Genomic DNA, 23438 nt, shown 5'->3' with positions numbered 1-23438 from the left:
GGGGAAGGATAGTCAGCAAAAATACAGCATCGATTCAATTGGACATTCCCTTGTGCTGTGTTGACTCAAGGGGCAATATAGTCCAGTAAACCTGAGGAAACCAATGGTCTCTAAATCTTTTTGACTGTGCAATAAATCAGTTAAAATATATATCTATATTATATATATATATATATATAAAGTACATACCCCCTAAAATGTTTTCAATTATTTATAAATAATATATACTAATAATTCTATACAATGTAAAACTTAAAGAAAATAGAAATTAGAGAATAAGATAGATAAAATAATATTTAATCTTTTGGACAAAAGGAGCGATTGCATTTATTAAGCAGGAAAAAGACATGGTCAGATTTAGGAGAATAATTTTGGCAGCTTTGTGGAAAATAGAGTGATGTGGAAATAAATTTGAAGGAGGGAAACCAATTAATTGGTTATCACAATAACCAGGTCAAGAGGTGATAAGAGACTGAAGTAAGGTGAGTAACTAAATAGGACCTATTTAAGAGATATAGAAATGGAAATGAAAAGATTTGCCAACTGATTGGTTGCATCAAGTGAGAAAGACTAAGAACTCAAAGCCTGGGTTACTGGAAAGCTGCTGGCATACTCATCAGAAATAGGGAAGTTTGGAAGACAGGAGGCTTTTGGAGAAAGATTTTAATTAGATCTGGGATGTGTATTGCAACCCATTTAACTCTACTCATTCTGTTCAAGTCACTTTCCTACCAAAATGAAAAGGGGATAGATAAGACTTCCTAGAATCATTGTTGAGATAATCTACAACTATCTGGTGCACCTATCAATCACCCAACATTTACAACCACTATACACAAACATTAGGAATCTACTCTTCCTCAGGCAGAGTGTTAGACAATGGGGATACAAAGCAGTTGCTCCCATAGAAGAGTTTACATTCTATAGGATAAGACAACATATCCACAAAATATCCACAAAATAAATATGAGGTCAAAATGGGGGGGGGGGGGGAAGAAGGGAGTATAATTAGCAACTGAGAAATGAGGAAAGACTTCATGGGGAAGCGCTAAAGTAGATTGGGGGGGGGGGGGTTGCAAGGCAGTGGGATTAAGTGACTTTCCCAAGATCACACAGCTAGGAATTTTTTTTTTAATTTCTGAAGTCATATTTGAACTCAGGTCCTCCTGAATCCAGGATAGGTGCTCTATCCACTTTGTCACCCTAAAGTAGAATTTTGTTAGAAAAAGGATTATCTAAGAGGAGACAGTGAGATGATATGCAGGCACAGGAAACAGCCTGTACAAAATCACAAACGTAGGAGATGGAAGGTTATAAATGAGTGATTTGGTTGGCTAGTAGAGGGGGCAAAGGTAATAACATAAAATAAGATTTGAAGAGTAGATTATAGGAACAAGTTGTTAAGGGCATTAACAGCCAAACTGGAGAGATTTTTAACCTAAAGGCAATTAGGAAGACTTGGAAATTGTGGTCAGACTTGTCCTTTAGAAAAATCACTTTGTCCTCTACATGAGGATGAATTGGAAAGGGGGCAGATTCCTCTGGATTGGATTGAATAGATTAGAGAAGCAGAGACTTCAATATGCCAGGTGAGAGGTAATAAAGTTTAAACCAGAGGGTGGTCAGGTAAGTAGGATGAAGATGATTTCAAGATGTCATATAGGTAGAAGTAAAAAGTTTGGGGGGGTTGGGGTGGCGTAGTGGCATAATGGATAAAGCACTGGCCTTGGAGTCAGGAGTACCTGGGTTCAAATCCAGTCTCGGACACTTAATAATTACCTAGCCGTGTGGCCTTAGGCAAGCCATTTAACCCCATTTGCCTTGCAAAACCCTAAACAAACAAAAAAAAAGTTGGGGGGGTTAACCTTTAATAAGTTGGGAAATATAGATATCCCATATTGGCATCAACATCAGTTAATTACAAGTATCCTAAAATGTAGATCTGGAAGTAGAGACAAAATATAATACTCCCCCTCCACCAGTTACAATCATAGAATTCCTCCCTGAAAGGGGAGAGTATCTCTAATATGTGGCAGAAATCAGACTTTTCCCCACCCTAAAAAGGAAAACTATGAAGTCATTTTGATAACACCATCTCTCTAATAAATGTACAGATCTATTGCATCCCACTCCCATCTCCAGCTGACTGTAAATTTCTTTTTGATAGAAAAATCTTGTTCTTGCTTTTCCCCTTTCCTCTTGTGAATTCTGAGTTATAAAATCATTTACCCCAAATATTGGAATTCATAAGAGGGCCACTATAGTAATTTGAAAAACTAGGATTTAAATCCAAGACTTCATAATTCTAAGCTTACAATTAACCCATTAGGTGCAGATCACTTTTGACTGGGAAAAGTCAAAGAAAACTTCATTAAGTGGGTGACAACTGACTTAAATATTAAAGGCAAAGGAAACTGAAGATAAACTAAATTCACTTTTTAAATCTGTCCCTTATTGCATTTGAGGCAAAGAACAGAGAACAAGACTATAAAGATTAGAAATCACAGCTACTGTATGTCATATATTTTGGAGGGATCTTTTCCTCTTCCATATCATAACCTAATATTTACCAAGTGCTCACACCATGTCCCATCACTGCATTAGGTGTGTTGACAGGTTATAAAATTTTGATTAGACATAATCCCTGCTGTCAAGGAGTATTACAATCTGGTCTCTTTGGAGCCTCATTCAATAAACCAGCCATATGTTCAAAAGGGGCTTGATAATAATGATGACTATAATAGTTGCCACAACACTTATCTTGTTCCAGATGGCCAACAGTTTTCATAGCCTAGCAGTTTGGGGTTGAGGAGGTTCTGTTTCTTTAAAAAGTAACTATGGCCTCTATAGTTTATTTCCCAGTGCTTATCTCTCTTGAATTTCCATGCATTTTGTCTTGCCAGAATAGAGTAGAGCCTGAGCTGAATTTGAGAATCAGGAAAATTTTTATGCAGCAAAGGATAAAAGGTTTATGCAAAAGACCTAGCTCATTTGTAAATGCCTGAAAGTTAAACTAAACTGATCAATCTGAGTCTCAGTTGAAAAAATCACCTCTGTGATCTCTTTCCTGAAGAAATTAAACCAGATTTACCACTTTGGCACAACCGTCTCTGCCACTGCACAGTTAGACAGACAAGATGATCAGTCAAATACCAGATCATTATCTCTCAGCTCTGCCCCCACTAACTTCCTGGTGGCATTTTTTTCTACCACCAAAGTTACTAGTTTGTTTGCAGCCTCCCTTCTGACTCAGCTTTTTGGTATTATACAAGCGTGCCCAGGTTTCCTCTGTCCTTAACTTAAAGGCCAGACTTGTCTTCCCTTGATCTTGCCATTCCCTCAAGCTATTATCTTATAGCTCTTCTCCCCTGCTGTCAGTTCCTTACTCCATTCTTTCTTCTGAGCCCATCTCCTTTCTTAATTCATTGCAATCTGACTTCAAAGTCCACTTCTGGACAAACAGTAGGACAATACAGTAGGACAAATGCTATGCATTTATATGACCAAGGTTCAAATTTTGTCTTTGATGCTAATAACCCATTTGATCTTAGAAAAGTCATTTAACTATTCCTTCTCAATGTTAAACAATAAATAGTTAACAGTGCTACACTTTAAGACTTGTAAAATGATTTACATATGTTATTTCATTTAGTCCTCACAATACTTCTTTGCAGTGAATTCTATTAGTTTTTTTTTTATAGATGAGGAAACTGAGATCAAAAGGCTAAGCAACGTGCCTACTTTTAGCTATTAAGTGTCTTAGGCAGGTCTTCCTGATTCCATTTAATGCTATTTAATGTACCACTTATGATGACCTCTGAGCATGATCCCTATGATGAGTATCTCTTCAAAGCTACAGGCAATTTCTTAACTGCTCAAACACAATTTTTTTTAGTTTGTTTTTTGTGTGTGTTTTTTTTTGTCAAGGCATTGGGGTTAAGTGGCTTGCCCAAGGCCACACAGCTAGGTAGTAGTGTCTGAGGTCTAATTTGAACTCAGGTCCTCCTGACTCCAGGGCCAGTGCTCTATCCACTGCGCCACCTAGCCGCCCCTCAAACACAATTTTTAATTCTGCTGACAACACCTGCTTCTGGATAATCTTTCCTCTCTGGGTTTTCATGACACTGCTCTTGATTTTCCTCCTAAGTCTTCCTGCTCCTTTCTCTTCTCAACTTCCTTAGTCAATAAAGTATAGATATCTGTCCTGGGTTCTCATCTTACTCCCTTGGTCATCTCATTACCTCCAATTAATCTAATTATCCTTTCTAAGAAAAAGATTCTTTAAATATTCAATCTTTATTTCTCTCCTTAAGTCCTTATCTCCAGTGGTGCATGCAATGCCAACTATCTTATTGACTTCTCCACTTGGATGCATCTCTCAAACTTTTACAGACCCAAAATGGAGCTCTTAACAATGAAAACCCTGAAAATGAATGTTACATGACTTCAATGAATAGGTTTGGCTATGAAAGAAAGATACAAGAGAGCACACCTCCTTCCTTTTAAAAAAAAAAAAATATTTTCTTTAGGGACAGCTAGGGGGCACAGTGGATACAGCATCGGCCCTGGAGTCAGGAGTACCTGAGTTCAAATTCAGTCTCAGACACTTAAGAATTACCTATCTGTGTGACCTTGGGAAATCACTTAACCCCATTACCTTACAAATATCAAAAAAAAATTTTATTTATGTATTTTTCCAATTACATATAGTGGTAGTTTTCGGCAATTTTTTTTGCAAGGTTTTGAGGTTTACATTTTTTCCCTGCTTCCTTTCCCTTCCTCCTCCCCCCCTGACAGAAAACAATATAATATAGGCTTTACATGTAAAGCCAAGCTAAACATGGCATGGTTTTACATATTGATTACCATATTAATCATGTTATGAAAAAAAGAATGAAATTCAGATGGAAGAAAACAATTAGAGAGAAAAAATGATAATATATAAGACAACTTTTAAAAATTAGAAATGATAAGCTTTGGTCTGCCTTTAAACCCCACAGTTCCTTCTATGGATATAGATGGTATTTTTTATCACAAGTGTGTTAGAATTGTCTTTTATTATTTTACTGGTGAAATGAACAAGTCTATCATAGTTGATCATCACCCCATGCTGCTATTAGTGTCTTCTGGTTCTGTTTATTTCACTCAGCATTAGTTCTTTCCTCATTTTCTCATTTCACTGAACATCTTGCAAGTCTTTCCAGGCTTTCCTGAAGTCCCGTTCCTCATGATATCTTAAAGAACAATAGTATTACATCATATTTATATACCATAGTTTGTTCAGCCATTCCCCAATTGGTGGGCATCCCCTCAATTTCTACTTCTTTGCCATTACAAAAACAGTAGTCATGAATTTTTGTAGTTGTGGGGTTTTTATACTTTTTGTAATCTCTTTGGGATTCAGACCTATCTGTGGTACTGTTGGATCAAAGGGAATGTACAGTTTTATTTCCCTTTTGGCATATCTCCATCCTTTTGTTAGAAAAGTAGAGGCCTACAGCTCATTAGAATGTCATATATGCTCTCAGATGTGGTTGGGTCAGTTGGTTTTCCTGAATTATTTTAGTATCTCTCTTATAAGGAAAAATTGGTAAGGAGGGGAAGGGGTATATTCAGGAAAAATTACGTAAAAACACAATTTTTGCGAGCACTTACCAATTCATCCAAGCCTATAGAAGACACTCCATCCTTCCAGTCCTCCAGATTTGCCATCTTGAAATCATCCTTCATTCTTCCCACTTTCTCATACACACCCTCCTATGACCAATTGCCAAATGTTGTCAGTTCCATATCCAAAACATCTCTCATATCTACCCCCTTCTTTCTATTTAATGGACTCTCTGCCCTAGTTCAAGCCCTCATCATCTCATCTGTACAATTGAAATGGACTTAAAACTGGTTGCCTTCCTTCTTGTCTCTTCCCTCTCCAATTCTTCCTTCACACAAGTATCAACTACATACTCCTAAGACATAGATCTGACTTGTCATTTTCCTACCCCAAAATTCTTGAAAATTACCCCCTGAAATCTGAGCTCTTCATCTTAGCAATTTAAATCCTCTACAATATAGCTCCCACTCACCTTTCCTGTCTTATTTTATATTACTCTCACATATTCTCCATTCCAGTCAAACTGGCTTACTACACAGTGTATATCTCCCACTCCATTCCTTTGTTCATATGGGTGGTTCTCCAAGTATAGAATATATTTCTGCCTTACCTCCACCTCATGGAATTCATATCACAACTCGGGTACTTCCTCCTATGTGATAACAGGGTAAAGGTATAAGTTGCAAAAGAATATATTATACTTCAGCTAAAGAAAAAAAGCAGTAGTAGCAATCTGATCTCAGATAAAGCAAAAGCATGGATAGATCTAATAAAAAAGATTAAACTACATGTTCCTAAAAGTTATCAAAGGCATTGAAGTAATATCAATATTAAACATATATGCACTAAGTGGTATAGTCTCAGATTCTTAGAGCATAAACTGAAGGAGTTATAGGAAGACATAGTCAGCAAAACTATATTAGTAGAGGACCACAACCTCTATCTCTCAAAATTAGGTAACTCTTAACCACAAAATAAATATGAAGGAAATTCACCAGATGAATATAATTTTATAAAAGTTAAATATGATAGACCTCTGGAGAAAATTGAATGGGGAAGGAAAGGACTATACTTCCTTCTCTGTGGTATGTGGTACCTATGCAAAAATTTATCGTATTTTAGGGCATTAAAAACTCTCACAATCAAATGTAGAAAAGCAGAATTTTAAATGCATCTTTTCAAATAATGATACAAAAAAAATTACATGTAATAAGAAGCAATGAAAAGATAAACTAAAAATTAATTGGAAACCAAATTATCTAATTTAAAAGAATGAGTGGATCAAACAACAAATCAAAGAAATAATCAACAACTTCACCCTAGACAATGACAATGATGAGCTATCACACCTAAACTTATGGGATGCAACCAAAACAGTTATTAGGGGAAATTTTATATCTCCAAAATGCTTTCATAATTAAAATGGAAAAAGAGGAGATCAATAAATTGAGCATGCAGCTAAAAAAGGCTAGAGAATGAACAATTTTAAATTTCCAATTAAAAACCAAATTAGAAATTCTGAAAAACCAAAGGAGAGATTAATAAAATTAAAAATAAGAAAATGATTAAGCTAAGAAATAAGACTTGGTTTTATGAAAAAAATCAATAAAATAGATAAATCTATCATTTAACTTTAAAAGAGAAAAAAGAAAACCAAATTACCAGTATCAAAAATGAAAAAGTTTAATTCACCACCAATGAGAAGTAAAAAGTAATAATTCAGAGTTATTTTTCCCAACTTCTGCCAACAAATCTGACAAGTGAAATGGGTGAATATTTACAAGAAATATAAATTGCCCAATTTGACAGTAGAGGAAATAAAATACTTAACCCTATTTTAGAAAAAGATATTGAAAAAGCCAAAAAAAAATTCACTAAAATATATCTTCACAGTCATATGGGTTTTCAAGTGAATTCTACCAAACATTAAAAGAACTAACTCCAATTCTATATAAACTATTTGAAAAAAATAGTAGAAGGAGTTCTGACAAATTCTTTTATGACAACAACATAGGCTGATAACTAAACCAGGAAAAATCAAAACAGTCAAAGGATATTATAGATCAATCTCTCTAACAAATATTGAGGCAAAATTTTTAAATAAAATTTTAGCAAAGAGATCACAGGATGTTATCACTAGCATAATACACTATGATCAAGTAGATTTTATACCAGATATTCATGAATGTCTCAATATTCAGAAAATAATTAGCATATTTGACCATGTCAATAAAAAATTAGCAGAAATCACTCAATTGTTGCTGAAAAAGTCTTTGAAAAAATACACCTATTTCTATTAAAAAAAATTAGATAGTATAGGAATGAATGAAGTTTTCTTTACATTATAAACAATATCTATCAAAAGTCTTAAATTATAAACAATATCTCTCTAAAATATCAGCAAGCATTACATAGAAGCATTCTCAGTAAGATCAGGGGTGAAATAAAGTTGCCTGTTATCACCACTTGTGTTCAATATTGTATTAGAAATATTAGCTCTAGTAATAAAAGAAGAAAGAAACTGAAGGAATTAAAATAGGCAATAAGGAAACAAAACTCTCACTCCTTGCAGATAATATGATGGTATACTTAAAGAATTATGGAAAATCAACTAAAAAATGCCTTGAAGCAACAAACAACTTTACCAAAGTAGCAGGATATAAAATAAACCCACAAAAATCATCATTTCTACTTATTATGAAGAAAGTCCAGGATAAAGAATTCATTTTTAGAATATATAAAGTGAGAGGTAGCTAGGTTGCTCACTGGATAGAGCACTGGCCCTGGAGTCAGGAGGACCTGAGTTCAAATTTGGCCTCAGACACTTAATAATTACCTAGCTGTGTGGCATTGGGCAAGCCACTTAACCCCATTGCCTTGCAAAAACTAAACTAAACTAAAATATATAAAGTGACTCAAATTCATAAGAATACAAGTCATTCCCCAATTGATAAATGGCCAAAGGATATAAACAAGCAGTTTTCCAGATGAAGAAATGAAAGCTATCTATAGTCATGAAGAAAATGTTTCAGTTGTTATTGATTAGAGAAAAGCAAATTAAAAGAACTCTGAGGCACCACCTCACATCTATCAGATTAGTTAAAATGATAAAATAAAATAAAATGATTTTAAAAAAGGAAAAGGATCAATGTTGGAGAGGATGTGGGAAAACTGGGACACTAATGCATTATTAGTGAAGTTGCCAACTGATCCAGCTGTTCCAGAGAGCAATTTGGAACTATGCCCAAAGGACTAAAAACTGAACATACTCTTTTGGTTCAGCAATACCACTTCTAGGTCCATATCCCAAAGAGATCACTAAAAAGAGGGAAAGATCCACATGCACAAATATATATACATATATACATATATATATACATATATATATATATATATATATATATCAAGTCTTTTTGTACTGGCAAAAAATTAGAAATTGAAGGGATACCCATCAACTGGGGAATGACTGAACAAGTTATGGTATATGAACATTATAGGTTACTGTTGTTCAGTGAAAAATCCTGATTGACAAGACTTTATTAAAAACCTGGAAAGACTTGTATAAACTGATGCTGAGTAAAGTGAGAAGAACCAGAAAAATGTAATGTTAACAGCAACACCATGAGATGATCAGTTATGATGAAGGCATCTCCTCTCAGCAATTCAGTGATCAAGGACAATCCTAAGAAACCTGTTATGAAAAATGTCATTCACATCCAGAGGGAAAAAACTATGGAATCTGAATGCAGAGTAAGGCATACTCCTTTTAAAACTTCTTTAATGTTATTTCTTTCTTATGGATTTTTCCCCCTTAGTTCTAATACCTTTTTTTCAAAAATTCTTTTTTAAACACAATTGTACATGTACAACCTAGATCAGATTGTTCAATGTCATGGGGAAGGTGGAGGAAAAGGAGGGTGCAACACAAAGGCATGCAAAAGGATGAATATTGAAAACTATCTTGGCATGTAATTGAAAAAATAAAATTTAAAAAAAACTTCATCCTATAGCTAGTTTGCTTTTTTGCTCTTCTTTTTCTTCAGACTATTTTTTATTCCAACCTCATGTACAATATTGCAAACCTCTGTCCATAGTTTCTCTGGCAATCTCTTTTTTATTTTATTTATTTTTGTTTTTTTCCAATTACAAGTAAAGATAGTTTTCAGCATTTATTTTTGTAAGATTTTGAGTTCTATATTCTCCCTTTCTATCTTCCTTCCCCACAACCCTTTTTATGGTTTATTTATTTTATATTATTATAATAACTTTGTTGTGAAGGTAAACATGGGCAAAAAGATAGAGAAAACTCAAGAGAAATGGAGAGGGGGGAAAAGTGTGTTTCAGTCTGTTCAGATTATATCAGCTCTGTCTCTGGGATGAGTTGCCTTCTTTGAGTCCACCAGAGAAGTTGCTCTGATATATTTTCCCATATTTGCTATTACTAGCTGCGTTTCCCTCCATTTGAATCTTCTCTACTCTCATTTTTTCTACTCCTTCTCTTCTTTCACCCTGTCCTTGCTCAGAAGTGTATTGTATCAAATTACCCTCTCCCCTGATCTTCCATCTCTTCTACCACCTATCCCCCACCCATCTCCTTTATCCCATCCCTTTCCTCTCATTTTTCTCTAGGGTAAGACAGATTTCTATATGTTAATTAGGTATGTCTGTTATTTCCTTTCTGAGCCATTTCTGATGGGAATGAAGGCTAACTCATTCCCCTTTACCTTCTCCCCTTCCACTTCATTGCAAAAGCTTTTTCTTAACTCTTTTATGTAAAATATCTTAGCCCATTCTACCTCTCCATTCCCTTCTTCCCAGTACTTTCCTTTATCACCCATTGAATCCATCTTTATACTATATTATACCATTATATTCAATTCCCTCCTGTGCCTTATATATGCTCCTTTTAACTGCTCTTATAAATGAGAAGGTTCATATGAGTTATCAGTATCTTCTTTCATGCAGAAATACACACAGTTAAACATCATTAAATTCCTCATAATTAGTCCTTATCATCCACCCTCTCTATGCTTCACCTGACACCTATACTTGGAGATGAAACTTTTTGTTCATCTCGAGTCATTTCAACAGGAAAGTTTGAAAGTTCCCCATTTCATTGAAAGTCCATCTTTTCCCCTGAAAGAGAATGTTCAGTTTTGATGGATAGTTGGTTCTCAGTCATAAAACCAAGCTCTTTTGCCTTCTAGAATATTATTTTCCAAGCCCTACTAGCCCTTAAGGTAGATGCTGCCAGATCTTGTGTAATCCTGACCATAGCTCCACAATATTTGAATTGTTTCTTTCTGGCTGCTTGTAATATTTTCTCTTTGACCTGGGAGTTTTGGAATTTGGCTATAATATTCCTGTGAATTTTTCTTTTGGGATCTCTTTCAGGAGATCATTGGCAGATTCCCTCAATTTCTATTATGCCCTCTGCTTCTAGGATCTCAGGACAATTTTGTTGCATTATTTCTTGAAAAAATGAAGTTTAGGCTCTTTTCCTGGTGAAGACTTTAAGGTACTCACACCTCTCAGACTGGCCAATATGACCAGAAAGGATAATGATTATTGTTGGAAGGACTGTGGGAAATCTGGGACACTATTACACTGTTGGTGGAGCTGCGAACTCATCCAACCTTTCTGGAGAGAAATTTGGAACTATGCCCAAAGGGAAACAAAAATGAGCATACCCTTTGATCCAGCAATACCACTACTGGGTCTATACCCTGAAGAGATGATGAAAAAGGGTAAAAACATCACTTGTACAAACATATTCATAGCAGCCCTGTTTATAGTGGCAAAGAATTGGAGATCAAGTAAATGTCCTTCAGTTGGGGAATGGCTTAGAAAACTGTGGTATATGCATGTCATGGAACACTATTGTTCTATTAGAAACCAGGATGGATGGGATTTCAGGGAAACCTGGAGGGATTTGAATGAACTGATGCTGAGATGAGCAGAACCAGAAAAACACTGTACACCCTATCAGCAACATGGGGGGAGGGTGATGTTCAACCTTGATGGACTTGCTCATTCCATCAGTGCAACAACCAGGGACAATTTTGGACTGTCTGCAATGGAGAATACCATCTGTATCCAGATAAAGAGCTGTGGAGTTTGAACAAATTTCAAGGACTATCCCCTTTAATTTAGAGGGAAAAAACAGATATCTTATTGTCTGATCTTGTTATCTCTTATACTTTTTGTTTCTTCCTTAAGGATGTGATCTCTCTCTCATCACACTCAATTTGGATCAATGTACAACATGGAAACAAAATAAAGACTGACAGGTTGCTTTCCTGGGGGGGGAGGGAAGTAAGATTGGGAGAAAAATTATAAAACTCAAAACAAATAAAATCTTTACCAAAAAAGTAGGAGAAAGTATGGTGCTAGAGAAAGACAATAAAGAGAAATCATCTTGGAAAAAAAGACTTTAAGGTAGCCCAATAATTTTTAAATTATTTCTTCAGGATCGATGTGTTTTCTAGGTCAGTTGTTTTTTTTATTGAAATATTTCACATTTTCTTTTAATTTTTCTATCTTTTGGTATTGTTTTATTATTTTTTGATATCTCACAAAAAGTTATCAGATTCCTTTAGTTCCATTCTAGATTTGAGGGAGTTATGTTCTTCAGAGAGTTTTTTTTTTTATCTCCTTTTCTAGTTGGCCAATTCTGTTTTTTAAGGCATTTTTCTCCTCATTTGCCTTTTGGGTTTTTTTTTCATTTGGCCTAAACTGGTTTTCAAAATGTTATTTTATTTAGTATTTCTTTCACCAAGCTGCTGACTTGGTTTTCATGATTTACCTGCATCATTCTCATTTCTCTTCCCAATTTTTTCCTCTACTTCCTTTACTTGTTTGTCAAAGTCTTTTTTGAGGTCATACATAGCCTGAGCCCATTTCCTATTTCTCTTGGAGGCTTTGGATATAGAAACTTTGACTTTGTCATCTTCTGAGTGTGCATTTTGATCCTCCAAGGGTCCAAAGTAATTTTCCATAGTCAGAGTCTTCTTTTTCTGTTGTTTGCTCATTCCCCAATCTATGACTGATTTACCACACTTCTAAGGCTTTGGGGGGATTTTGAGACAACACACAGGGACCTTAATTCCTTCAAGGTCTTGTAAGAGGTTCTGACTGCTCTTGTCTGTGCTCTGGTCTGTGAGTGACCACAAGCCCTTGCCTCTGCCCTGAAGATGTGAGGAGGGTCCCTGCTCCACTATGGTAGTAGGGGCCACAGACTTTAACTAGGATCTGAGTGTGGGCAAACAGCAGAGTCCTGCCTCAGGGAGAGCAGAGAGACCTCTTCAGTCTCTCCCCACCCCCTTACCATCTGTTGTTTGAGGGCTCTGGAAGTGCTGGGTGACTCCACAGGTTCCATCACAGGTTCTCACCTCAGGGCTGTTCTGAGGCCAGTGCTGGCCAGGGCCCCATGCTTACTGTGGTGCCACAAAGTTCTCTCCTCTCTGGCACTCTCTTTACCAGATTTAATCCCATAAATCTATTCAGCATTTCCACTTCATATTCAAAAGGGATGTTATTTAGAGCACAACTATACAATCTTTCTTTTACTTTCTTCCATTTAAGTCTAAATTTTACAATAATAGTCTAATGATCTGAGCCATGATCAGCTCCAGATGTTGTTTTAACTGACTGTATAGAGTTTCTCCACATTTGGCTGCAAAGTATGTAATCAAAATGATTTCAGTAGTGACTATTTCATGATATCTATGTATAGAGTCACCTTTTGAATTTGTTTAAAAAGTGTGTTTGCTATGACTAATGAGTTATTTTGACAAAACTCTGCCCTGCTTCATTAGGTGCTCCAAGACCAAACTTGCCTAATTACCCTAATTATCTTCTGATTTCCCACTTTAGCATCACTGCTCTCCAAGATGAATGTGTTCTCTCTCTCTCTCTCTTTTTTTTGGTGGTGGGTGGTTTTTAGTCAATGTTGTAGGGATTCATGAAACTGGTCATCACTGGCCTCTTCAACATCAGAGGGTTGGAGCATAGACTTGAACTGCAGTGCAGAAGCCCAAATCTCATTCTCAGATGGCTACCTTATTAGTCAGATAGTCACTTCCTAAAAACTCTTCTTTTGCATCCCTTGCCTTCAGTGAATAAAAGCAAAGAAGAAAATATTTCCTTCCCTCTGGCCTTCAATTTCTTGTCCAAGATTTTATAAGAGTTGGTAGTACTTCTTAGTTTCCTTCTGATAGGGTTTTATTCTTTTCTACCTTAGTCTATATAACCATCTTCCACTCTCCAGTCTTCTGACTTCTTACCATTCTCCAATCTTCCTCTTCCACCTTAGATCCTTTTCCTTCCCTTTCCCCTCCTCTTTGAAATATAGCTTCTATTTCATTTAGGAATTTTTTCATTCTAGCTAGATTATGGAGAGACATTCTTCAATTCTTTGTCCTTCATCTCCTCCTCCTCCAGCAAGGAGATCAGCCTACACTTGAAACACAGGTAAACAGTCACTTAGCTGTGACTGAAAATACAAACATTGCTCTTTGTAGCTTTATACACATCGCAAGACATTGAATAATCTCTCCTACTCTCTATAATGGTTAAGAACTTCAGTTTTTTGTTGTCTTTCATTCATTCATTCATTTATTTATTTTAGCTATATCTCAACCCTAAGTACCTAACTAAGCCTTTCATAGTCAATTTTCACATATTAATGGCTTGACAAACCTATTCAGATTCCTTTCCTTAGATTCAAACAACTCCCTAGCCATACCCACTTTCCCTTCACTCTCCCATGTCACAATCTGACCCATCCTATCAATTTGCTTAACCCTCTAATTGTACCATTAATCTTTACTTAGTGAAGTCTATAAAAATCCTATTCTGATATCTCATTTAGGTGTGGAGGTTACTTACTCTGGCTTTTTGAAGGTTATGTCTATGGAACATAAATGCTGGCTGAAAAAAAAACCTAGAGCATGGCCTGGGAAACAACAGACAAGTCAGTTAATAAACACTATGTTTTAGACACATGCTAAGAAATGGTAATATTAAGAAAGACAAAAGATAGTTCCTATCCTTAAGAAGCTCAAAATCTAATGGGATTGTTTTTGTTGCTATAGGTTAGTTATGTCCAACTCTTTATGATCCCATTTGGATTTTTCTTGGCAAAGATACTGGAGTGATTCTTCATTTCCTTCTCTAATGAATTCATTTTACAAATGAGGAAACTGGGGGAGGCTAGGCGGCATAGTGGATAGAGCACCAGCCCTGGAGTCAGGAGGACCTGAGTTCAATTCTGGCCTCAGACACTTAATAATTACCTAGCAGTGTGGCCTTGGGCAAGCCACTTAAACCTGTTTATCTCAGTTTCCTCATCTGTAAAATGAGCTAGAGAAGTAAATGACTGACTAGTCCAGTAATTTTGCCAAGAAAACCTCAAATAAGATTACAGAAAATCATACACAATTGGAAAAACAAAAAAACAAAAAGACAGTTAAACAACTTCCTGACTCCAGATCTAGCACTCTATCCACTGAGCCACCTAGCTGAAATAACATGCAATGGACTATGTACAAACCAGTTATATACAGGATAAATGGAAAATAATCACCAGAGAGAATTTACTAGAATTAAAGGAGATTGGGAAATGCTCCTATTGAAGAAGGATTTTAGCCAGAATCTGAAAGACAACAGGGAAACCAGAAGCTGACAACTCTTCCTTATACCATTTCCACCCTTAATCCTCTTTCAGTGGCACCAGCTTCCTTGCTGTCCTCCAACAAGGTACTACATCTCTATCAATGCCTTCAACATTGGTTGATGATGATTTGTTGAGACCACCATGGAAATGATCAGCCCAGTTCTCTAGGATCATGTTCTTATCTCTAACCAATATGATTCCATCAGAACTGAGTAGTTGAGATGCACCAAAGGCCCATAAATAATCTCCAGCGCATCTTACAAGGACTTTGAATGGTTGCTATCAACATAAAACTGAATCATCTACCAGATATTGACTGATATCTTCCCAGTTATATGACAAGAGGAGGTCATTCCCAAGAAGATCAAAGAGAACTCCATTGTCCATCTCTCTCTCTTTTTTTTAGTTGTTTTTTTTTTTTGCAAGGCAATGGGGTTAAGTGGCTTGCCCAAGGCCACACTGCTAGGTAATTATTAAGTGTCTGAGGCCGGATTTGAACTCAGGTCCTCCTGACTCCAGGACTGGTGCTCTATCCACTGTGCTACCTAGCCACCCCCTCTCTCTCTTAAAAAAAATAGGAAACAGGTTATCTTGTGCCAGTCATAGAGGAGGATTCTCTCTCTTAGTCATTTTTGGCATATTCTTTCCAGAGTCCTCCTTAATTGGCTGGTCCATCACCTTGAAGAACATCATATAAAGAGCCAATGTGGCTTCAGAAAGGGCTGAGATATGATTGACATGTTTTTTGCTGCCCAACAGTAACTACAGAAGAAATGCCAAGAGCAGAATAGAGACCTATACATAACATTCATTAATCTGATCAAGGCCTTTGATACTGTCAGCTGTAAAGGCTTGTGGAAGACCATGGTAAAATCTGGTTGCCCAGAGTTTAATAATATTATACACCAGTAGATAGAGAGTGATGCTTTTATGCTTTCCCAGTACCAATGGAATGAAGCAGGGCTGTGTGCTTCCTCTCATGTTTTTTGGAATGATGTTTTCAGCAATATTGACAGATGCCTTCAAAGAGGATAAAACAACATCAGTGTCAACTACTATACTGTAAACTATTCAACTTGAAAATCTAAGTCAAGACTAAAGTGGAGGGAGACTTGGTGCATAGCTTTTTTGTTTCACAGATGATTTGCACTCAGTGCAGTTTCTGAAGCTAAGATGCAAGAGAATATGGATCAGCTCTCTGCTACTTGTGCTACTTTTGGCCTGACCATCAACACCAAGAAACAGAGAGTCTCTACCAGTCAGCATCACATCACCCATATGTGGAATCACTGGTTACAATAAATGAGAAAATTTTGAGTGCTGTAGTTAAGTTCACAGTATACTTTCCAGGGATGTAGACATAAATGATGAGATTGAAACACACGTTGCCAGAGCTAGTTCAGGATTTGGGAAACTGAAAGAAATCATGGGGAAAAAAGAAATGTTAGGCTACATACCAAATCGAAGGTCTACAGAACCTTTGAGCTGACTTCATTGTTGGATGCCTGTAAAACCTGGACAATCTACCATGCCATGCCAGAAAATCAAAAACAATTTGAATTGTCTTGGGAAGATTCTGAAGATAATTTGGCAAATTAAGGTACCAGACACTGAGGTCCTCTCAACCATGTATTCAAACTCGACTTCAGAGAGTATAATTCCAATGGGCTGGCCATTTAGCCCAAATGCCAAACATACATTTTTACCTAAAAAAGACTGTTTTATAGGGAACCAGAACAAATCAACACAGAGGTCAGAAGAAGGGATACAAGAATACTCAGAGGGTCTCTTTGAAAAACTTTAGCATCCATTGTGAGACATGGAAGACACTGGCACATTGTTGCTCAGTGTGGAATGCCTGCATTAAAGAAATTGCTGTGCTCTATGAGCTCAAAAACACTGTAAGATATACCAATCTAGAGTCATCTCCATCCCAAATGTTCCTATGGACTATGTGTACCCACCCTATGGCAAAGCCTTCCCAGCTTACACTGAGCTCATCAACCATATTTGAACATAGTGTACTTTGACCTCAACATGATGATGTCATTTGTCCTCTTTGAGTACAAAGGAGGAACAAAAACATTTCTGTCTCTGTGCATTTTTTCTGGCTATCTCTCATTCCTGAAATGCACTCCTTCCTCAGCTCCATTGCCTATTTAGTCTCTTATTTTAAATGCTTTTACTTTCTCCTTATTTTAAATGCTTTTTCTTTCTCCTTAATTGTTCTTAAGTATGCTCCTTTTTTAACCTCCTCCTTTGAATAGAATCTAAACCAGTATCTAAGTCCAGGGATCATTCTTCAAAGTTTCTTCAAGTTCTCCCAAATTTCCCCCTCCAAGTTCAATCTCAGATTTTATTTCATGATTCCAATCCCCTCCAACCTATATAATATTTTTTCCTATTTCTTATTCAGTTTAAGTCCTTCTCTTCTTTCCTGCTCCTCCCACAACTTTTTTTCTTCTCACAGAAACCAGAATTAGAAAGGTGTATATGCTAGCCTGGGTGGTCAATTATCTCAAAGTTTAGAGAAACAAGAGGTGAGACAGAATAGTCAAGGTAGGCTTCATAGTAGAAGTGAGACAAATTGGACATTAAAGGATGTATACAATTTGAATACACAAAAGAATAGCAGGAACTAAAGTATGGAAGAGGTAATAACCATAGAAAAAATACACCAGACAATGAGACCAGATTGGAAGAGAAAGTACAAGTTGACTAGTATGGGCAAATTTGTAAGAAGAGAAAAGGACCCAGGACAAAGACTTGTTGGATACAAGTTACTAGCAGTGACTGGGATGAGGATCCAGAAAAATAGAATGAAAATGAAAGGTCAGATTGATAGGCAAAGAATCAGAAGAGAAAACAGTATCACAAAATCCTAAAGAAGAGAATATCAAAAAGACCGTGATTGCAACCAATCATTGCAGAGAGGTCAAGGAGAACAAGGACTGAGAAGAAGTCATTGGATTTGACAACTAAGAGTGTATTAGTCACTTTGGAGAGACTAATTTTGCTGGAATGATAAGGTCAAAAGACAGATTGTAAAGGGTTAAAAGAAAGTGATCAGGGGCAGCTAGGTGATGCAGTGGATAGAGCATGGGCCTTAGAGTCAGGAGGACCTGAGTTCAAATCTAGCCTCAAACACTTAGTAATTACCTAGCTGTATGACCTTGGGCAAGTCACTTAACCCCACTGCCTTGGAGAGAGAGAGAGAGAGAGAGAGAGAGAGAGAGAGAGAGAGAGAGATCAGAGAGAGAATGGAGTCAACTATTTCAGACCACCACCTTTTCAAAGTAGTTTAACTACAAAGGGCAGAAAAAATATAGGATGAGAATTAGTAGAGATGGAAGGATCAAATGAAAGTATTTGGAGTTTGTTTCCAGAATGGAGAAACACAGGGCATATTTGTAAACTGTGTGGTCATATATAAGGATGTGGTTATAAGAAGGGACAACCAGATTGCCTGAGTGGACAGATGAGAGGGAGAGTTTGAATAGTAAAAGCCCTGGAGACAGTTCACAGTTAAGAGTCTGTACTTCTGTTGAGTGAAAGAAAGAATTTGCAATCAGTAATTCTTCACCTCTTGGTGGTGAGAATGAGGAAATTTTCTTTTCGATTCACAAACCCTGCATGTTGCTTAAGAGTTTGGCCATGAAAAAAAAGGCACTGTAATGGGGCAGCTAGGTGTGGATGGTGCCTAGTCCAAAATCAGAAATATCCCAGGCCCTGGGAAAGTCACATGATCCTATTTGACTCAGTTTTCTCATCTGTAAAATGGACTGATTGAAGAAGGAAATGGCAAAGCACAAAAGAAAACTTCCAAAAGATGTGGTCCCAAAGAGCCAGACACAACTGAATAGGAGTAACAACAGCCTGGACCCTGAAGTGGCTCTGGAGTAAGATCTTGTTTCAACGGACCCTATATTTACAAAATGAGGGGACTCGGACTAGATGATTTCCGATGACCCTCAATCAGAAAGAGGGGTGGGAGAGGAGAAAGTTGAGTGTTGTCTTTAAATGAGGTAGGATCTGACTGGGATTTCATTGAAACGTGCAGGTGAGGCAGAGATTCCCTCTACTAAAGCAATCTTCTCTACAAGGGATTGTCAGAAATGGGATCTGAACCGAGGATTTCCTGCCTTGGAGACCAGCTTAATTTTTTTGTAGGTTTTTTTTACAAAACAAATGGGGTTCAGTGACTTGCCCAAGGCCACACATCTAGGTAATTATTAAGCGTCCGAGCATGGATTTGAACTCAGGTCCTCCTGACTTCACTGAGCCGCCAAGTTAACTGCCTTTTTAAAAAAATTAAGCTGAGTTCAAATCCCACCTCAGACGCTTAATAATTACCAGCTGTGTGACCCTGGACAAGTCACTGAACCCCATTTGCTTTGCAAAAACTTAAAAAAAAGGCAGTTAACTTCGAGGCAAGTTTCTTCACGTGCTCTGGGTTCTACCTTAAAAGCATTGGTAAAGGACCGAGGCCGGAGGAGGTGTGGCAGGTGAGGGGCGGGCAGAGAGGGAGGAAACGGCAGGCCCCGCCCCAGCTGCCCCAGCCCTAAGCAGGAAGCGGCTGTCACCCTTGCGGGAAGGCCCCTCCCCGCCTCCGCAGGCCCCCGCCGCCGCCCAGCCCGGGACCATGGGGATCGCGCTCCTGCTGCAGCTCCTGCTGGGGCTGCCCCCGGCCGGCTCTGCCCTCTGGCTCCTCGACGCCCCGGAGCCCGCCTGCTCGCAGTGGGTGAGTCGCTGCCCGGCGCGGGGGGCCGGGGCGGCGGAGAGGGTGGGGGGCTCCGGGCCGGGAAAGCCAGGCGGGGAGAAGCGGGGGAAGGCGGCGCGGGGGGCCGGGGGCAGAGCGTGCAGGGGGGAAGCCGAGGGCCCGGGATTGCACAGACTCCCGGCTTCGACCTCAGGTCGCCGAGCTCGCAAAACGGGGCCCACGGGCTCCCAGGGGCTCTGAGTATAGATTTTTAGGGAGCCCTGAACTCGGGGGGGGGGGGGAATCACTCGTTTTTAAAAACATCAGTCGTTTCCTTTGTAAGTCGGGGTATTTTTATATATTTTATAAACAAATTCTGTTCCAAGGGGCGGCTAAATGGCCCAGTCCGTGAGAAAAGTTCGACTTGGGATCTGAAAAACCCGAGTTCAAGGGAACATCTCCTACTTATGGACGTTGTCAGGAGGCCCAGAGTCCTGAGGCCATTAACCTCAGCCTCAGTTTCCTCATTTGTACAACACCTAGGTTACTGGGAAAGCCAACCAAGAGAACCACGTTGAAGCCCTTAAATCGCTTTAGGAACGCTGTTGTCTTTGTTTTTATCAGTTTAATTCAAGGGCCATAGACTCATCAGCCCTCCAAAAGGATATATGACACCAAAAAATGTTAACTCCTAACCCTCCAGATCTTACAGATGAAGCAACTAAAGCCCGGGGAGAATGACCTGCTAGTCTTAGTGAAGTTTGACAGTCTAGCTGTTAGAGACCTTGAAATGTAACAAAAGACCAAGGATGTGCATTTACAGTTTCCCAGTGTGGTGAACAAATGGAGCGCATTAATTCAATAGATACATAGTAAGCTCTACGTGAGCAAGGTACCTTGTGCGGAAAGGGATACAGAGCCAAGGGACAAGATAAGTGTTTTTAAAAAAGGAAGGTTTTGTGAACTGACTGACAAATTTCATAACTGGGCAGGCAAATCTGTCTTAAATTCCAGGATCTTCCAAGGTTCACAGGAAAGTGGAGTTCTGAGTCCTTACACATCAAGCCCAGAAGTGCATGGCCATTCTCTTGCTTGTTAATTGGCTCCTTAGGACCTGGGTCTTTAAAAGAAAAGAAAGGGAAATTAAAGGAAAGAGGGGAAAGTGCCAATGATCAGCATCAGCTGAAACATCTTTGATACACCTTGAACCCACTAAGAAGCAATGCCCCCAGCTGTGGTTTTTAAAGCTGTTTTTGAGAGTTCTCCGGGCCATTGGAGATCTCCATTGATGGATCCACCTTGTGGTATTAAGGAGGGCTGTTTGTTAATATCTGTTGCTCTGAGCCTACAGGAAGTGTGACACACCTAAGTGTCAGTGGTCTGTTCTCTCCTTTAAAAAGAACATCCTTTTTAAAAAAACAACATTGTTGGGGGGCGGCTAGGTGGCACAGTGGATAAAAGCACCGGCCCTGGAGTCAGGAGTATCTGGGTTCAAATCCGGTCTCAGACACTTAATAATTACCTAGCTGTGTGGCCTTGGGCAAGTCACTTAACCCCATTTTGCCTAGCAAAAATCTAAAAAATAAAAAAAAATAACATTGTTCCTTACCTAGCTGTGTGGGCTTGGACAAGCCACTTTGCCCCCCCCCCCATTGCCTTGCAAAAAAAAAAAGACCATTATCTCCTAAAAATAACATTGTTTCAGTCTGTTGCACATCTACATAATGATGAATGTCTCACAATTAGGGATGGGGAGGGACTTTAGATCTAATTTAGTGCATGGAACTTAGTAATGGAACTGGAACTAAAACCCAGGTCTTCAAATGCCAAATCCAATACCCCTTGGATTGTTCTGCTTTGTGTCTGAGTCAGTAGATAGGATTTGGAATAATAGGAATTGCTGGTATCTGAGTTAGTGAATTATTTGCAAGCTGAAAAGCAAAAAGCATTTAGTTATTTGGGAAAGTTTGGGTTCTTTTAAAGTAAAAATTTGAAGAATTTCAAAAGATGATTTTGTAGGATTCTCTGAAGTTAGTTAAAGTAAGGGAACATTTTCTAACTTGTTAATACCTTCTTGGTTGGACTCTAAGGCTTCCCATGAAAGCTACAGACTCAGAAGTTATTTAATATTCATTTACTACCTAAAATAATTTAATAGCTAGTGCACAAGTCACTATGCACAAGGTGTGCTGTACAAAGGTATTGTATACCAAGCTGCTACTAATCTAATACTAATCTAATAAGGGAGAAAGGACATATACATACATGGATGATGGGTAGAGGAATAGTGAGAAAGAACAATGGATAAGGAACAGATCAGAGAGACTCTTAAATGGAAAGCTAAAGAGTCTGAACTTTGTTGAGTATTTATTAAATAGGGGAATAACAATGGCGAGAATGGATTGGACCAAAGTATTTAGTCAAAATTTGAGCTCTCCTAGACCCTTTGCCCTGGGATACTTGTCAGGGGAAAGAAAATAATGAAGTCTGTCATCTTTCTCACAACCTTCTGTGACTAGAAAATACAAGTGAAATTATCAAAATGGTTAGACTCACCTTATTTAAATAATATACCCAAAGTAACACAACTTAATAGTGCTAAAGCTAGGATACAAACTCAATACTCTTAGTTCCAGGTCCAATGCTTGCTAAGCTTATATTACCTGACTTGGAAATTTTTTCTTGTAGTGATGATGGTTTTGTGTGGATATATCCACATTCTCAAATCCAGCCCCAGTTGCAGATTACTATGTCCACATCAAAGTAGTTTGTAGCCATGGAAGAAAATAGAATTAGAAGTATTTTTTGTGTTGTACAAATAAATCTCATCTGGTGATCAAACCCACATCCTTGGTCTTGTCAGTACCATGCTCTGACTAGTCTAACCACTGATCATTCAGTAATGTAAATTTTGCAATGTAAAAACAATAGGCAACAAATACAAGCACATAAAACAAGATTTTTTTTCCTTCTCCTTTAAATCCTTTTACAGCACAAGTTTTTAAAAATGCCTTGCCAGGGGGCAGCTAGGTGGCACAGTGTATACAGTACCGGCCTTGGAGTCAGGAGTACCTGAGTTCAAATCCAGCCTCAGACACTTAATAATTACCTAGCCGTGTGGCCTTGGGCAAGCCACTTAATTCCATTGCCTAGCAAAAACCTAAAAAAAAATGCCTTGCCAGTTATTGATAAAATTTCTTTTAGTGTTGACTTTGTCTGAGGTAGGGTGTTAATGAGGGGAGGAGGGAAGGTTTCTGATTTCTATGTAAGTAGTTTTCTAATGGTGCTAGTCTTAAAGAAGAATTTGTTTGAGGCAAAGAAAAGAGACCCAACTTTTTCAGTACTATTCACTTAGTTATTCAGTGAAATTAGATGCTGAGGAAAAATAACAAAATTATCATTGTCATACCATATTTATTAAGCATGAAGGTGGGAAAATAAGGGTTGAAATCAAG

General features: G+C 37.9%; 1 protein-coding gene and 1 long non-coding RNA gene across 2 annotated transcripts in view; one reads left to right on the top strand and one right to left on the bottom strand.

Moving 5' to 3' along the window:
* Positions 1–4932: 4932 nt before the first annotated feature.
* On the bottom strand, positions 4933–19925 carry LOC141493516 (uncharacterized). The gene is made up of 4 exons (XR_012470234.1): positions 19745–19925; positions 6219–6260; positions 5656–5757; positions 4933–5234 (listed from the first exon to the last, which is right to left on the bottom strand). It is a non-coding gene; the product is annotated as an uncharacterized LOC141493516 (long non-coding RNA).
* The window catches only part of IL17RA (interleukin 17 receptor A), a 26038-nt gene continuing 22431 nt past the window's right edge, over positions 19832–23438 (top strand). The window contains exon 1 of the mRNA XM_074194965.1: positions 19832–20025. Within this exon, the coding sequence (XP_074051066.1) occupies positions 19927–20025 (99 nt within the window). The 5' untranslated portion in view covers positions 19832–19926. The remainder of the gene's footprint in view (positions 20026–23438) is intronic.

This window comes from Macrotis lagotis, chromosome 7 (assembly GCF_037893015.1).
Source record: "Macrotis lagotis isolate mMagLag1 chromosome 7, bilby.v1.9.chrom.fasta, whole genome shotgun sequence".
NCBI classification, from domain to species: domain Eukaryota; kingdom Metazoa; phylum Chordata; class Mammalia; order Peramelemorphia; family Peramelidae; genus Macrotis; species Macrotis lagotis.
This window is presented reverse-complemented; position numbering and strand designations above follow the sequence as displayed.